The 18,427-nt window shown below is 38.1% G+C and overlaps 1 protein-coding gene across 3 annotated transcripts in view; it reads left to right on the plus strand.

Moving 5' to 3' along the window:
- Positions 1 to 18,427, plus strand: part of SSH2 (slingshot protein phosphatase 2) — a 251,906-nt gene that overhangs the window by 43,635 nt on the left and 189,844 nt on the right. For 2 of the 3 annotated variants that reach the window (XM_029927242.1, XM_029927240.1), the window contains exon 2: positions 13,778 to 13,858. The exons of the other annotated variant lie outside the window; for it this stretch is intronic. In XM_029927242.1, coding sequence (XP_029783102.1) covers positions 13,778 to 13,858 — 81 coding nt within the window. The remainder of the gene's footprint in view (positions 1 to 13,777; positions 13,859 to 18,427) is intronic. 3 annotated transcript variants of the gene reach the window in all.

Here is an 18,427-nt window from a genome sequence, read left to right on the forward strand (position 1 = left end):
TGCTTTAGTATCTTTCCCTGCTGTTCATGAAAAGAGCTCTGATTTCTACTGACATGGGTTTTGATTTCTACATAGGACCTTCCTGCATTTTGCCTCTGTTCTTGAGAAGAAGCCACTCTTAAAAGCAATTCATCCTTTTCTGCAAGTTTCTTTTCAAAGGAACTCCTTTCTGTGGCAGTAATCATGGGGCCTTAGTTCACAAAGGTTTCTGCTGACCCATGGCCTGAGCAGAGTGGCTCTTCTCTTGTGAGCTCCCTGATTCTACATCCTCCTTGATCCTCTCCTCTTTGGGGTCTCTAGTATCCTTGCTCTTATCACTTGGGGGGAATGCATCCTTGTCTGGCTCTCTTTTTCTGGCCTGAAGCTTAGGGCCCCAAGGTGTTTCCCTTTGGCCTCCATAAGGACACACAGCGCCTGGAAAGCTGCCATGGCCCCAGTGGAAACATTCAGGAGATGTAACTGTGAGACCTTAGAAGCCAACATGAGTCAAGGAGCACTGCATGGGGACAGCCCTGTGGCTGGCACTGGAGCCCTACCTCAAATTTGAGCTTTGACTCACAAACAAGCTTCTCTTCAAGGCATTGTTAGCTTCAATTTTGGGCAACCAATATTCTTGATTGTAGGAGGGACTCCTTTATCGCTGGAACCCTTAGACCACTTTAGCTTTGGGGATTTTTCTCTCCATGGTGGCTCTTATGATATCTCCTAGTTGTGGTTTAGAAGGTAAGACATTCTTTGACGGGTTCTTTTCTGTAGAATCTCCTGCTTCTCTGTTCTCTGGCTCTGGGGCATTGCTATGTTATGTCTGGGATCTCTTGAGACACTTCCCCTCTCATCCCTGTGCTCATTTCCTGACATTGCTTACCTTGTAGTCAGCTCTTTGCTGCTGTTAGCCCTCAATAAAGTCCCACTTTTCCAGGTTATTTTTTATAATGCTGCATGAGAGAGGCTGAAAAGTCTGTTTACCTCCTCTTGAGGGTAGTGGGAAGGACTCCTCAGGCCCATGACCAATATTTGAGGAACCTTTCTCAGAATTCTCTGGTGGAAGCTGAATTTTATGTGGTCACCTTGTCTCCTACCACCATGAGCATTTCCCCAAGGAGTTTAGCAGTCTCACCATAGTGTCAGCCCCTGAATTGTGGGTGACTGCAGGGGGAAAAAAGGCAGAGTTGGGCAGATTCTGTAATTGGGCTCTCACCATTAACAACAGTTTTATGAATTCAGGGATCTTGAGTAGTAAGCCCTATCTCTACCAGACCCAAACCTGAATGTGATTTTTAGTACTTGTTGAGAGTTGAATCGGGGAAGGAGAGCTCTGGAGAGGTAGGTATTCAGGTGATGTTCCCCTTAGATAGTTTTAATGGTTGGCATAACTCTTTCTCCAAAGAATAGGGAGTGAATTTTCTTGAAAGATTATACCTGAGGTTTACAACCTTTCAGCTCCTTCTGAGTAGCTTCTTTCATCAGGTCCAGTTAATTAATTCGAATGTAAAAATGACCTTTCTGCAGTACGAAGAGATCTTGTGGTCAAAATGGGAAATTAAGGAATGCCTGGGTGGCTCAGTCAGTTAAGCATCTGACTTCAGCTCAGGTCATGATCTCACAGTTTGTGAGTTCAAGCCCCGCAACTGGGCTCTGAGCTGTCAGCACAGAGCCTGGAGCCTGCTTTTGATTCTGTGTCTCACTCCCTCTCTGCCCCTCCCCCACTCGAACTCTGTGTCTCTCTCAAAAATAAATAAACATTGAAAAAAAGGAAATGAATTACAAGTACAAGATCATCTCTCACTTTATTCCCATTTCAGCTGGTTAGTCCTTAATTTTAAGTATCTCTAGCCCTCCTTGCTAAACAGTCTGGATTCCTCCTCTGGTACTAGAGTTCAGCCTTTCAGTTCTCTTATGGAAGAAGGAATCAAATGCTTTACTGAGAAATAGGCCTAATCTTTGGCCCTAAGTAAAAGCTGCTCTTTTCACAGCATCTGAAACCTGACTTTATAATGTCTTGGGACTCTATCTCAGTAACAGTAATCTTTGGCACTTGTCTTTCTTTTCTGGCACACATACCCAGACGTTTGTCCAAGAGAGGCTTTTCTCATCTTTCTTACTCAGTGTTTTCTTGTCTTCAAATTCTTCTTGTTTTCTGAATTCCCCCAGTTTCTCCAAAATAGCCTTCTCTTTGCTCTTCAAACCTGCATTCCCCAAAGGAGTAACAAAGCTTAGCTTCTTTGCACACTCTACAGAAGCAGACAGTGGTCATGTTACATGGTATACACGTTAGCATCTCTAAAATCCAACTCACTTTATAGCCTAGGTTCCAAATCAAGCTACACACAAAAATTTTAAGGTGTTTGTGGGGCAGGAGATTGATGGCTGTATTTAAACCACAGATAGCTCTAATACAAAAAATTTTAAAGATGATTTCCTAAATAGAGACAACAAGAATTGTATGCTTTCAGCACATGTTGGAGTTAAATTGTATCTCCTTGTTTTTCTAGCCTGCTGTCAGCTCATGAAGTTAACAGAATAATTTTTCCCCCAAACTCCTACACAGAAGAGGAGGGAAGTAATCAGTTAACTTGTTAATAGCAAAAGCCTAACTCAAAATGGAAAATAATAGATTATTTGGTGTGCCTAAATTAAAACAAATCTGTCTCTCTATGGAGTATATATCAATTTTGAGCCACTTAATTAGGAACTAGAGACATAAATCCAAAAGTTTTCTTTTGTATTTTGAGATTCCAGATCTAGTAGTTTTAAGTTGCTGCTACTATCTTATTTTTTGTTTTTGTGAGACTTCAGTGAAGGTTGAACATCTACCATCGGCTTCTTTGCTTTTCCATGTATTTATGAGCTTGTTTGTTACTTGCTTATTAATTTGTTTTTCTGTGGATGATTGCTTTTCAAAATCCACCATGGTACCCTAGTTACCTATGTAGCCATTCATTAAATACAGGTAATGCTCCTTTTTGTAAGTTGAATAGTCTCTCTATATGAATGACTGCTTTTATATCTCACTGGTGATTCACCACTTTCCTTTTGTTGATTTTGCTATAGAGAGCTAGTTCAGGACTGATATGATTGCACCATTCTGGTTTTAGAGCAGTGATTTTAGTGTTCTCTATAGATGCAAATACTTTAGACCCATGTATTTCAAATTTTAATGTTTATCAGAATCACCTGCAGGGCTTGTTAAAAACATTTGGGGGCCCTACCCCCAGGTTTTCTGATTAGGTAGATACAGGGTGGAGCCTAAGAATATGCATTTCTAACACGTTCCTAGGTGATACTGTTTCTGATGGCCTGGGGACCACGCTTTAAGAAATCACTGCTTGGGGAGGGGTGGCTGGCTCAGTCAGTAGAGTATGTGACTCTTGATCTCAGCATTGTGAGGTTAAGCCCTGGTTGAGTGTTTAAGAGATTACTTTAAAAATAAAATCATTACTTTTTTTTTTTTTTTTGAGAGAAAGAGTGTGAACTAGGGAGAGGGGGTTGGAGGGGCAGGGAAGAGAGAATCTTAAGCAGACTCCAGGCTCAGCGTGGAGCCCAACACAAGGCTTGATCCCATGACCCTTAGGATCATGACCTGAGCTGAAACGAAATACGCTCAACCAACTGAGCTCTCCAGGCACTCCCCAAAATAAAATCTTTAAAACAAACAAACAAACAAAAAGAATCACTGCTTAGGGATTTTTCTCCTATATTAGAAACATGGCCTTGTAGGACAGATGGTTATATCAAAAAAAAAGAGAAGGTTTTTTTCCCAAACCTCAAGGAGATGACAGGATTTGGTGGGCTTTTTAAAAAAATATTCAAATGATCTCCATGTGAGGATGTGAATTGCTGTTACAAGTAATGTGGCATTTGTATAGGATCTGAGATACTATCCTGTGAATATTCAAAGAATTAAAAAGTGGAATCTCCAAGTCTACAAAATATTCATATATCACATTATTATGTTGTAGACCTTAAACTAATACATGTTATATATCAATTTTATCTCAATAAAATGGGAGGGGCTTTTTTTTCACTGTTATTTGTGATAAAAGACTTGGGGAGGGGAGGTATAATGAAAGAGTAGGAATGTTGTATCTAGGAAGCCTCAGTTAAAATCCTTGTTCTGCTACTTACATTTAATGAATGATTTTGGAGTGTGTAACTTCACTAGGTTGTTTAGTGTTAAATAAGGTAACAAATGTGAAATGCTTTGCATACTGTAGTTGTCCATTGGTTAAACTCTGTGGGTGATAAGTTTTATCCAAAGTCATTACTTCTAAAATAATTGGATCCCAACATTTGCAGCCCTGTGAATGCTATAGAAATGCAGACATAGGAGATAAGGACCCTGTTCTCCAATACGTAAAATCTGCTTAGAGAGTTATGATACTTACCATTGAAACTACCAAACTACTGTGGTGCCTGGGTGCCTCTGTCAGTTGAGCATCCAATTCGTGATTTCAGTTCAGGTCATGTTCTCATGGTTGAGGCCCACATGTGGCTCTGCACTGACAGTGCGGAACCTGCTTGGGATTCTGTCTCTCTCTGCCCATACCCGGCTCGTGCTCTCTCTTTCTCTTAAAATAAAATAATAAAGTTTAAAAAAAAAGTACCAATCTACTACATTAAAAATGGGGTAAACTGTGATCTTTTAAACATAAAAAGGCCAGAGGTAAGGCAGTGACTCAATGCAGTTATCAAGGTTCTAAATTCTTTGCATCTTTTGTGCTCTGTCATCCTTAGCACGTTGCCTTTTGTTCTTGAGCCTCTCCTTTCAAGGTCACAAGACGACTTGTCACAGCTGTAGACCTCTTATCTTTGCACCACTGCATCCAAAGACAGAGAAAGGACAAGGTTTTTTATTGCTTTTCTCAGTTCTCCTTTATCAGGGTAGAAAATCTTCCCCTCCAGCAGACTTGCCTTAGGTCTTGTTGACCAGGATTAGGATACTGTGTGCTGGCCTGCAGGAAGGCTAAAAAGGCAGGTATGTAGCTTTTTGGCTTCGGTGGTGGGACTAATAGATGACAGAGTTGAGAGATGACTGTTGGTAGACAACAGGAAGAGTCTACTAAGGGGAGCTACGACTGGGCTCTGTAAAGATGAGAGACAGCTCTAGGCACTTTCTCATTAGGCAGAATTGTATTCTTCTAGGGCCGGGGTTGGCAACCTTTTCTTGTTAAAAGCCTAAGAGTAAATATTTTAGGTTTTGCTGGCCACACATGGTCTCTGTTGCATTTCCTTCCTTGGTCTTTCTTTCTTTCTTTCTTTTTTAAACAACCCTTTAAAAATGTGAAAACCATTCTTAGTTTGCTGACCATATGAAAATAGGCTATAGTTTGCCAACTCTGCCAAGGCCATGAAGGCTCAGAGGAGAGGGAGATGATTGAGGCTGAAGTCATCATTTTGAAACTCCCTGAAATTCTGGGATTGGAGTGATCTTTGAAGGATGGGTAAGATTTACATTGAGAGATTCAATTCCTTCTGAAGGGAGCACTAGGCAGGGAAACATGCCTATGATGCTTACTGTAAAGTAGCTACATGCTACCTGCAAAGCGTGAAAAGCAGCAATACCTCTGCAAGTGAAATGGGCCAAATTACAAGCCAAAGTTAGGGAGTGCTGAATACCTGGGCTGCCTCAGCCACTGCCAAGCCAACTTTCTAAGTAGCTCTGAGAAATGAAGATGCTCTTTTGGCTTAAAGCCTCCATGTTGAGTTGGAGCCCAAGAAAGGCAGTGTGTCATGTAACACAGTTGGCTCTTCAGTAGGAGCTGTTGCTACCATGACTAATTAAAGGACAAACATTTGTGTTTGGAGAAGACTGTTGGTGTCTTAACTATAGCTATACACAAAGATTATAACTCATCTTCAATTTGTATTATTGTTTTTGACAACAGGGAAGAATTGCATCAACTAATGCTAAGTCACTCATTCACTGACTATTTATTGAATGCTGAGTGTGTGCCAGTCCCTAGAGATACAAGTTGAGAAACTTATAGTCTAGAGGGAAAGAAACAATATATATAGAAATAATTATAGTAGAATGAGATAAGGATTAGAAAATATACGTACAAGGTACTGTGGATGCCTAGAAGAAGGAACCATTAGTTAGTTCATCCTGATTTAAACTTAGACTCTCAGTCTAATTATTATTGTCCTTTAATGGCCATAGATTATATCCTTTTTTTTCTTTCTTTTAAAAAATTTTTTTATTTAAATTCAATTAGTTAACATATAGTGTAACATTGGTTTCAGGAGCAGAATTTAGTGATTCATCACATATAACACCCAGTGTTCATTATAACAAAGTGTCCTCCTTAATAACCATTACCCATCTAGCCCATCCCCCACCCACATCCTTCCCTCAGCTCTGTTTGTTCTCTATGGTTAAGAGTATCTTATGGTTTATTTCCCTCTCTCTTTTTGCCCCCTCTTTTTTTTTTTTTAGTTTTTGTTTATGTTTTTTATTTATTTTTGAGAGACAGAGACAGTGCAAGCAGGGGAGGGTCAGAGAGAGAGGGAGATACAGAATCTGAAGCAGGCTTCAGGCTCTGAGCTAGCTGTCAGCACAGAGTCTGACATGGCACTCCAACCCACAAACCATAAGATCATGACCTAAGCCGAAGCTGGACACTCAACTGACTGAGCCACCCAGGTGCCCCATTTCCCCCCTCTTTTCATATGTTCATCTGTTTTGCTTTTTAACTATCACATGAGTGAAATCATAAGGTATTTTGTCTTTCTGTGACTGACTTATTCTGCTTAATATAATACATTCTAGTTCCACGTGGTTACAAATGACAAGATTTCATTCTTTTTGATGGCTGAGTAATATTCCATTGTTTATGTATACTATATCTTTATTATCATTCATCATTCGATAGATATTTGGGCTCTCTCCATAGTTTGGCTGTTGTTAATAATGCCGCTATAAACATTAGGGTGCATGCACCCCTTCAAGTCTGTATTTTTGTATCCTGTAGATAAATGCTTAGTAGTGTAATTGCAGGGTCATAGGTTAGTTCTGTTTTTAACTTTTTGAGGAACCTCCATACTGTTTTCCAGAATGGCTGCACTATCCTTAAAATTAGCCAATTGTCTTACATATCTGTGCCATTGATTACAAAGAGACCTGTGTGAAGTACTGTGGTTGAATCAAATCCAAATCATCATCCTGAAAAAGCAATTTCAAACATTCTGCTGCTGCTGTTAGGTTTTTAGGATCCTCTTACTGTAGAAAGTATATGGCTGTCGTGTTGTTTGTTTACTTAATTTTGTGCTTCCTGCTATACTAGGTATGAATACAGGCTTCTATAAAACAATTATTTTCCCCAGTAAAACTTGAAGAAGATTCTTTGGTAGGCAGAACATGCCCCTCCCCCTAAAAAAAGTTTACTCATCTTAATCCCCTGTGAACCTGCAAATATATTACTAGGTAAAGGGGAGAATTAAGATTACAGATGGAATTATGATTGCTAGTTAGATTACTATAGGCAGATTTTTCCTGGATTATTGGAATTGGGGGAAATATAATTACAAGGGCCTTTTAACATGGAAGATGGAGACAGAGAAGAGGTTGCATTGATAAAATATAAGAAAAACTCACCCTACCTTTGCTCACTTTAAAGATAGAGAAAGGGAGCCACAAGCCAAGGAATGCAGGTAGCCTCTTGTTAGTGGAAAAGGCAGGGAAACAAATTCTCCCTGTATTAGTTTGTCAGGGTTGCCAAAACAACTACTGTAGACTAGTGGCTTAAACATCAATTAATTTGCTCATAGTTCTGGAAGCTAGAAGTCAGAATTCAAGGGTTGATCTTTTTTTCTAAGATCTCTCTCCTTGGCTTGGTAGATGTCAGTCTCATATCTCTGTCTTCACATGGTCTTTCCTTTCGGTGTTTATGTCTGATCTCCTCCTCTTATAAGGACACCAGTCATATTGTATTAGGACCTACCTACCCTAATAAACCTTATTTTAATTGAATTACCTCTCTAAAGACCATATCTCCAAATAGAGTCACATTATGAGATCCTAGGTATTAGGACTTCAGCATATAAATGTTGAAGCACAAATTAGCCTGTAATACTCTCTAGAGCCTCCAGAAGGAACATGGGTCTGCCACCACTTTGATTTTAGGACTCCTGACTTCTAGAGCTATAAAGATAATAAATTTGTCTTGTTTAAACTGTCAATTTGTGGTATTTTGTTACAGCAAATTAGAAAAATGAATACAATTACAAGTAAGCTGAGTCTATTAACAGGAGACTGATTAAATGAATTGTGGAACATATACAATGGAATAGAAGTGATCAAAAATACTGAAATAAATATCCACTGACCAACTAATAGATTGAAAAATGTGATATATATGCAATGGAATATTATTCAGCCTTAAATGGAAAGGAATTCTGACACCTGCTAAGTGAAATAAGCTAGCCACTAAAAGAGAAATACTGTATAATATCACTTATATGAGGTATTCAGAGTAATCAAACTCATAAAATATAGAAAACAGAATAGTGGTTTCCAGGGGCTATGGGAAGGGGAAATTAGTTTTTTAGTGGATATAGAATTTTTGTTTTTCAGGTTAAAAAGGTTCTAGAAGTTGGTTGAACAACAATACGAAATACCTATTACTAATGAACTCTATACTTGAAAATGGCCAAGATGGTAAATTTTATATCATTTTACCACAATTCAATGTTTTAAAAATAGTGAAACAAAGATAAATTTAAAAGGTGATGACAGAAAAATAGGTGTAGTGTGCTTTCATTGTATAGTTTTAGAAAAAGTATATGTGTGTGTGTGTGTGTGTATACATACATACATACACTTGCATATACATACAATATCTCTAAAAATATACCCAAGAAAATCACATAGTGACAGGCGGGGATACTAACCACTATCCTAACGAGGAGCTGCTGAGTAACATAGTGATTACTTCTGGGAATGGGCTTAGAGAGAATTAGGAGGTAGGAGGACAGGAATGGGAGGAAAACTTAAATACTCCTTGATTCCTTCAGAATTCCACTGGCCACATGCATATATTACATATTGAAGTCATGGTTTTTACCATAATTTTCAATAATTTCGAGCTCATGGACACAGAACAGAGACACAGAGAACAGATTGGTGACTGCCAGAGGTTGGGGAAAGACTGGGCAAAAGGGGTAAAGGCAGTCAAAAGGCACAAACTTCTAGTTATAAAATAAGTAATGGGGATATAATGAAAGAGAGAGAGGAAGAAAGGAAGGAGGGGAGAAGGAGGGGAAGGAAAGGAGAAGGAAATGGAGAGAGGAAGGAAGAGAGGAAGTAATAAGGTTTTTAAATGTGTAACTTGGGGTTAGGGACTACAGAGAGAGTTTTCTCACTTGGGTCATGTTTAGGCTGTGAAATTGCTTAGTCAATCCAGCTATGCGTAAGTGTCAGAATAAGTAAGACCTACTTCTTGCCTTGGCCTTTAAAGAGGTAAAAGCTTAGTTTCAGAGTGGCCATCAGGCTTTAAGGCACACATGTATTTTATGGTTTGGTGTCTAATATTATATTTTCAAAATCTCTAGTTTCTTTAAGAACAAGTGCAGTGTGTTCACTTACAACCTCCAAAAACCTTGGGGGAGAAAATAAAAATGACAATAGAAAAGACAAAAGAAATTTAATAACCAATATTTTCTGCTTCTTAAAAATCACATAACCTGTAGATAACAGGAATAGAATAAAAGACACTTAACAGTAGAAACAAGTTTTGACTCTTGTGGGATTATTTCTTAAGACTTCTGCTTGCAAATTGTTAGGTAACTGGACAAGTTAGTTTTAACACTCTTCAAAACATCCTTCTTAGTACATCAGTCCTTGCATCATACATTCCATATAAAGATTGCAACATTTTATAACTATAATTGTTGCTTAGAAGCTGTTCTGGATTGAAACTTCTTGTTATATATGGATGTTTTCCTTACCAACAATCTTTGCCTTTGTTTTTCTCCAACGCTTAACTAAAGGAGCATATTTCCATAGAGCCATAAGCTTAGTTTTATAGTTTTTCATCTTCATAAAAAACAAAAAGCTAATTCTGGAACCTGTTCAGTTATCTCTCCCTTTTTGTTTAGAATTTTACTTTACTTAATACAGCACCCAGAAGATTTCTTGGTACTTAGTAATGAATGACTCATTGTAACCTTAAAACTTCAGGGTTATCTGGGAGATGCAAGGTTGTCTCTATTTAAAAGTGAAACACCTATATATTTTTTAAGTTTATTTATTTATTTTGAGAAAATGAGCAGGGGATGGGGGAGAGAGAGAATTCCAAGCAGGTTCCAAACTGTTAGTGCAGAGCTCAATGTAGGACTCAAACCCATGAACTACAAAATCATGACCTGAGCTGAAACAAGAGTCGGTCGTTCAACCTACTGAGCCACCCAGGCATCCCAAAACCTATATTTTTATAGAAGCAAAATTCCCCTATATAGCAAAAGTTTCTTTGAAAGAGAATTTAATGCAAATTTATAAACCTTTTTACATCTAATAGGGAGATTATTACTATATTTCTATTTTTATTATCATTATTATTATTAACAAGAGCAAAAGCAGCAGTAGTAAGATGAGTAAGTCATGCTAAGTGCTTTCCCTGTATTATCTCTCATGCAGTCTTTTCAATGATCCTATTAGATAAATGCTATTGTTGTGCCTATATTTATGGATGAGAAAATTGAGCTCAGAGAGATTAAGTAATGTGTTCACCATCCCATGGCTAGTCGGTGTCAGAACCAGGGTATGAACTCAGTTTAGTTTAGTTAAGATTTGGACTTGGCACTTCTAATGCAAAAACATGAGTTTGACATTATCCACTTCAAAATTCCTACGGAAATGGCCAAAGGGACATTTAAGAAGGGAGGAAGAAGAGAAAGAAGGAAAGAGGAGAAAGAAGGAAAAGAAAAGAGAATTGATATTTGCACTACAAACTGGGCATGGTCACTATCCACATGCTAGAAAAACACAGGAGGATTTTGTTCAATATGAAATTCAGGCAAGGCCAACTTGCGTAAGGCCTTATCAACTTGAGAAGTACTATGTATATATAAAAGCCCACCTGGGAGTGAATCAAGGAGGCATCTTTTATTCCTAATTTACTAAAATGTTAATTTTATCAAATGCTTTTTAGCATCTATTTAGATAATCTTACAGTTTTCTCATTGGATTTAGTATGCTAAATTATATTAATAGAATTCCTAAATATTCATTCATTCTTAGAATAAGTCCTTTACAGTTATAAGCAAGACAGTTCACTTTGCAGAACCCAGGAACAACTCAGGAACTGGAATTACCAAGTATCCCAGAAAGCAGAGGAAAGAACTTGAAATATCCTTTGTCTTCCTTTAGGATTAGATTTTAATTTGGAACTAAATATGTTTGCTAGTAAATACTTGTTCTATGAACCAATTATTTTTAATGCTACCAACACACTTAAATTGATACCTTGTAACTTAATGAATTAAATTGCAATTAATAAGTATGCAGTAAAGTCTTAAAATAACTTTAGGAGTGCAAGTCATCACAGAACCTTCTTCTTGGAAGCTATTTTAAAAGAGCTCGTGTAAACATGCTGAAATATTTATAAGAATGAAAACTAAAAATCTTAACTAGTGTAATTTGGATTAATTGTACACTGTGGCAGTGGAAAGCCACTTTTCATATGCTTAATATTACTTATGTTGTCATCTGTTGTGATGTGAGAATTTGGGAGAATCAAAAGCAGTTTTGATCTCTATCTTATTAATTCCTGCAGGTATTTTAGGTTTTTTGAAATTATGCCTTTAGCTTTTCCAATATGACTTTTAGAAGTCTTCAAGTATTTTGTAGTCTGATTTTTTAAAAAAGACAAATGGAAAGTAAATGTTCTTATTTCCTCCCCCCCCTTCAAAATTCAAGGTAGTAAGGAATAAAGAGATTTTGCACTTGTAGGATTTAAGAAGTGATTTTAAATGTTTGGTTATTTCTGTTTATTTTCTAAAAGAGGAAGAAGGAGGGAAAATGGAAGATGAAACTTGGCTCTAAGAGGGGAACTAAAGTAGGCAAAGGATCAGGGCAGAAAAAAAGTTAACGAGATAAGCCAGGAGAAGGCAGTTACCAGAAGTAATAGATCTGAGCTTTAATTTTTTTTCAGTTAAATTTATTTGCATTCTAAAACCCAATCTCTACAGGTATTCAGTGGATTGAAATGTAGTTTTAGCTTTAAAAAACCTAAATAGAAGTCAACTAGGATGACCACAGAGTAGTTAATACAAGATTAAGTTTCAGCCACTGGTAGCAAGAAGTTTTTTTTGGGTGGGGGGGAGTCATTTGAGAGCTTTATTGAGATATGCATAAGACGAACATAGTTAATGTGTACACTTTGATGGGTTTGGACACATGCATACACCTGTGAAACCATCACTATAAACCATCACTAAACAAAAGTTTCCTCATGCCTCTTTGCATTTTTGTTGTTGTTGTCTGTTTGTTTTATGGTAAGAGCATTTAAGCATATGCCCTCCTACCAAAAATTTAAATACACAATAGAATATTGTTAACAGTAGGCACTATGTCATATAGCAGATCTCTGTAACTTTTTTTTATCTCACTAAACTGAAACTTTGTACCCATTAAAGAAGAACTCTCCATTTACTCCTCCCCCTTAGGCCCTGGCAACTGCCATTCTACTTTGTGCTACTGTAAGTTTGATTATTTTGGATTCCTCAAATAAGTGGAATCATGTAATATTTGTTTTTCTGTTATTGGCCTATTTCATTTAGGATTTCCTTTTTACAGGCTAAATAATATTCCATTGTGTGTATATATAACTTTTTCTATAACCATTTGTCTGTTGTTGGACATTTGGGTTGATTCCATTATCTTGGCTATTGTGAATAATGCTGCTTCGAACATTGTAGTGCAGACATCTCTTCCAGATCCTGATTTCAACCCTTTTGAATTTATACCCAGAAGTAGAATTGCTGGATAATAAGATACTGAGAAGTTTTGTTGACATAATCATCTACATCTTTATGTAAGGATAGCTCAGTTTTCAGTAGCTGTTACTCAAACAGCAAACATTTGGATGGAACTTAATGGCTCAGACTTGGAGCCTTTTTTTTCTTCTTCTCTTTTTTGTGTTGTTGTTAGTCATAAAGGAAAAATACTCATGTTACCAGCTAATTATTTCACTCTTTTGTCTCGTTTTCCTTATCTGTCTTCTAGACAAATTTTGAAAAGGAGATTGGATAGTGGAAGAAAGGTTTTAAATTGTTTTCTGGCATCTGTCAGGTGGACTTGGGTAGGGTATATCTTTTGGCTGTTCTTATAAACACTCGTTAGAAGATGGCAGCTGATGAGACTAGTGGTTAGATAGCCCAGTCATGTCCTGTGTTATATTCTAGACCCTGACTCTAAACAGTCATATTAAATATGTACCTTTGGATAGGAGGATAAATGAACACAAACCTACTCTCTGGGAATAGCCCAGAGTACATACTATGAAGGGTTAGTAGCACCATCTTTACAGAAAAGGGAAACCCATTGCCCAAATTGGAAACCATAGAAAATGCTTCAGCTAATTAAACATTCCTCAATCAATTTTCTTGACCCCTAACCAATCAACTTGTTGGCTTTATTCTTTCCAAAATAGCCATCACTAACCAGAAGTGCAGCTTCTCACCTACGAGCTAACATGACTCGGTTGTGTCTGCTGGCTTTTGCCTCAGGCTTATGGCCCCATTCCTCTGGATCTCTGAAATGATCTTGTTTGTGTTACAGAGTTCTCATTTGGAAGACAGTGAATCAGCAGTGTTACTTTGTTGTGAATGTGAAGAATCAGATATCTTTAGTGGTTCCAATGTACGTAGGTATTGCCTTTGGTAATTCCAAGTGAAAACTTTTTGGGTAAATTTGGCCCTTAAATGCGACTCATAGTACCTATTGTTTCATCTGTTTGGCCTCAATCAGCCAAATACAATAGTCTGTGAAAGCAACTAAGTGACTTGGAATGAGTATATATATAAATATTATGATATATATGTATGCATAATAATCTCCACTCAAAGTGTATTTACCAAAGTAGAAAAATATTGTACCCTGAAACTTTGAGTGAGTTCTCTATCAATAAAGAATGATTGTTTTTAATGGGCTTTTTACATTTAAAAAAAATTTTTTTTAATGTTTATTTTTGAGAGAGAGAAAGAGAGGGAACACAAGCAGTGGTAGAGCTGAGAGAGGGGGACAGAGAATCCAAAGTGGGCTTTGCGCTGACAGTGTTGAGCCCTATATGGGGCTTGAAGTCACAAACCATAAGACCATGACCTGAGCCAAAGTCAGACGCTCAACCAACTGAGCCACCCGCCCCTTACATCTTTTAATGGTCAATAGTTTCCTTTTCCCCATGCCAACTGCTTGGTATTGGTGCTCCACTGGACCTTTATTCCCCACAGACATAGACCTAACATAGCCAGGCTGTTGAGAATGTTAAGCCAAATAATGTTTTAATTACTGGATCATGCTATCTAACTACATTTCATGAGATGTTATAAGTGTATTTATCTCGCTTGACCCCCAACATAGTTGCTTAATGACCACAAATTGCCCAGGCCAAATCAGGCCGAAGTTAGAGAAGGACTTAAATTGACTTAAAAAAAATTTAAATATCTCTTCCAACAGGATAAGTGCCCTTGCTAGCCATTGCTACTACTAGGTTCTACAACCCTTGATGATAAAATCTGGATGCTATCTATTTTAAGGATGTTTATTGTACATAATAGGAACTCTATAAATATTGTTAAAGTTTCATCAGTTGAAACTCTCAAAGTAAGTGGGGCCTCTTAATTATATGGCCTGCTCTAAAACTGTCTTCTTTACTTCACCTACATTTCACAAAGAAGGTGACCACTATTTCAGGACCTCATCCAACTATTATATTAACCTATCTGGTTGCACTTCATTCAGCATTGATGACGAGTCTAGAATGGCATAAAGTTGGTTATTGTGACTCACTAATAGCTGGAGCTGTGCTCATTCCCTAGTGCTTGAAAACACTGATGAATTCACATGCACACTCATTTATTATCAACATTTTGCGGATGACAGACTGAGGGTGGGAAGGTTACAGTCTTTGCCCAGTGTTGTGTGATAAGCAGGGGCAGCACTGACGTCAGATCCCAGCACCCGTCAGTGCTACCATCAGTGATCTCATTCTCAGCAGGGAGCATCATCGTTGATGGAATACGTATCAAGACTCTATATAATTTTCTCAAGACTTACTTTGTTCAGCCTGCAGTGGCATCTTCTGGACTGGACTGCCTTATTTTTTTGGTTAATTTGTCTTAAAAAGACCAGTGCACAGCAGTCTATGTGAAGAAAATTTTTATGAAGTTGTTCACATGTGGGGAAAAGATGACTCTAGTTTTAATGGTTCTCTGAGAAACAATTGGTTGGGTATATGTATTTGCAGATTATTCTGGATCGCTTTACTTTATTGACAGAGCTTTTATCCACTTAAGTCAGGTTCATTGTCTTTTCCTCTTCATAAGACAAAAGCGGTTACATGTACTTGGCTGGCTCTTAAAAAGTATTGAATCCTCCTCCTAATGGTTGCTTAGGGAGTATTTCCTAAACATTTTTCCCCTTTCCTCAGCTCCCCATTCCCACCCTCATGTCAAAGGAGATTAAAGAGCTCCTTCCCAGTTTGATTACTTAAACTTGAAAACAGAATTGTTTGGAAAGCAGACAGATTGAAATCTCCACTTTGAATTTGCTTCAAAGGAAATTACATGAGATCTTGATAACTGTTTGAAATAGATGTTAACTATTGTGAAGAAGAGTAGCACATAAAGTCAATCACTGAAGAACTTTCTTTTCAATCTCGAGATAACAGAATTATGAACTTTGATTAGCTACATTCATTCATGCATGCATGCGTGCATGCATTCATTCATTCATTCTCCAAGCATTGATTGACTATCTTATACTAATCACTGGGTCCAGGGCTATGGAAGTTAGGCATAAAGTATAGAAACTACCCTAAGAGCAAACTTTCAACTGTAAGATGAATAAGTTCTGAAGATCTAATGTAAAACATAGTAACTATAGTTGATAACACTGTATTTGATAATTGACATTGTTAAAAAGGCAGAACTTAAATGTTCTTACAGAGAAATTAAATATCTGAAGATGGGAATCTTCTTACAATGTATATGTATATCAAGCACCATGATGCACACCTTAAAATCTTATGATTTTATTTGTCAGTTTTACCTTAATAAGGCCAAATTTAAAAAAAATCTATCCTAGGAGAATATATAACTATGCTTCAACAACTTCATTTTATGGATATTTATGGAAAGCCATGAAAAGGAGAGGAGAAAATCATTCATATGCAGTACATAGGGAGAAGAAAAGAAATATGTGGATGAGTGGAAAGAAACTTGGCTGGAGGCAAAGAGGGGATGGCCGCCTTAGATCTCTTGGGGCCTTCTTAGAAGAGAAGGGAGGAGTGTAGAAAGGCCTCTCCCTCTTCTCTGGTCCTGTTCAGCCTCTAGGGAACCAGATAAAGGGTACAAGCAACCTCTTGTTCCCTTTGCTGTGTAGAGGGTTGTTGGAGGTCTCCATAATGAGAAGAGGGACTGCCTGCCCCCGCAAGCAAGGTGAACCGTATGACTGGAAAAGGTAGCAGAGGAGAAGATCCTGGCCCTAGCTGCAGGAGTTTCACTTTGGCTTCAGATAGGAAAGAATGTAGGCAGAATTAGGGCAGGTTGGGGTACTGGTGGTTGCAGTAGCCACTGAGACTCCTGAGAGTCCTCTCTACTCTCTATCTCCATACCTTGCTGCCCTGCCTTAACGGAGAAAAAGCTCTGTGTGAGCTAGAATTTCAATTATCATGTTTGTGGGGGTTCAGCTAGAAACAAGCAGATTCATTACTATTGCAGGATTATATCTTCCCAGCATGGAGGTCAGGAAAGTGCTTGTTATGTTAGTTTCTTTCCTCAGAATACAATTTATTTCTTTCTCTCCTTCCTCTGGTCTTCTGACCCTACTCCCACCCTACCAAACAGGAGGAGGGACGCATATGGGCGATTATACTATTTTTATGGTCAATTTCATTCCTGTGCTTGGGAATGCATTTTCCTTCCCTACAATCAAAACAGCATTTTGTTTGATTAGCCCCGTGAAAAGGAGTGTTAGCCTTTTGTTATTAGAGAGAGAAAAAAAGAAAATGTTACCCTTGAATCAAATGTGGAGAAGGCAGACAAAAAGAAAGGGAAACCTAAAATGTAAAAATTATTTGGTTTAGCATACTTTACATTTTTAAACTGTAGATTTGCATTCTTTTCTAGGGTAGGCCGGGTGTCTCGGAATATAGCAGTATCCTTCTAGATGGCAACTTCTCTAGGGGTTTTCATGTGTAGTCATTTTGTGAAGTGGGAGAAATAGCTTCAGAGAGAATGTTTAAGATAAATTTAAGAATTGTATTGCTGGGCCATAGGGGAGTTCTACTGATAGTTTTTTGAGGAACCCCCACACTGCTTTCCAGAGCAGCTGCACCAGTTTACATTCCCGCCAACAGTGTAGGAGGGTCCCCGTTTCTCCACATCAAATGTTGATGCATAGGGGCACATGCACCCCAATGTTCATAGCAGCACTTTCTACAATAGCCAAATCATGGAAAGAGCCTAAATGTCCATCACCTGATGAATGGATAAAAGAAGAATGTAGTATATATACACAAGGGAGTACTACATGGCAATGAGAAGAAAGAATGAAATCTGGCCATCTGTAGCAAAGTGGATGGACCTCGAGGGTGTCATGCTAAGTGAAATAAGTCAGGCAGAGAAGGACAGATACCATATGTTTGCACTCATAGGTCTAACAGGAGAAACCTAACAGAGAGCCATAGGGAGGGGAAGGGGGAAAGAGAGTTGGGGAGAGAGAGGGACACAAACCATGAGAGACTATTGAATACTGAAAATGAACCGAGGGCTGAAGGGGGAAAGGGAGGGGGTAAAGGGGGTGATGGTCATGGGGGGGGGGGGCACTTGTGGGGAAAAGCACTGGGTCTTATATAGAAACCAATTTGACAATAAACTATTTTTAAAAATTGTAAAAAGGTATTAGCGTTAAGAAAAGAAAGCCCTAATTCAAGACCTGCTATTCAGTAGCCAGCCTATGGATTGAGAACAGAAGGGACTTCAATCTTTAGGATTTTTCTGAAGCATCTTATTTTTCTTGTATGTTTTAAGTCTTAGAGGATGATATAGGATGATCAAAACAATGAATGATTTGTCAGCTTGGAAAGTAAAACTATATTTAAAAGGGGGAAATTGGGACACCTGGGTGGATCAGTCTTTTAAGTGTCTGACTCTTGGTTTTGGCTCAGGTTATGATCTTGAGGATGGTGAGTTTGAGGCCCACATCAGG

The sequence above is a fragment of the Suricata suricatta genome, chromosome 17 (assembly GCF_006229205.1).
Source record: "Suricata suricatta isolate VVHF042 chromosome 17, meerkat_22Aug2017_6uvM2_HiC, whole genome shotgun sequence".
NCBI lineage: Eukaryota > Metazoa > Chordata > Mammalia > Carnivora > Herpestidae > Suricata > Suricata suricatta.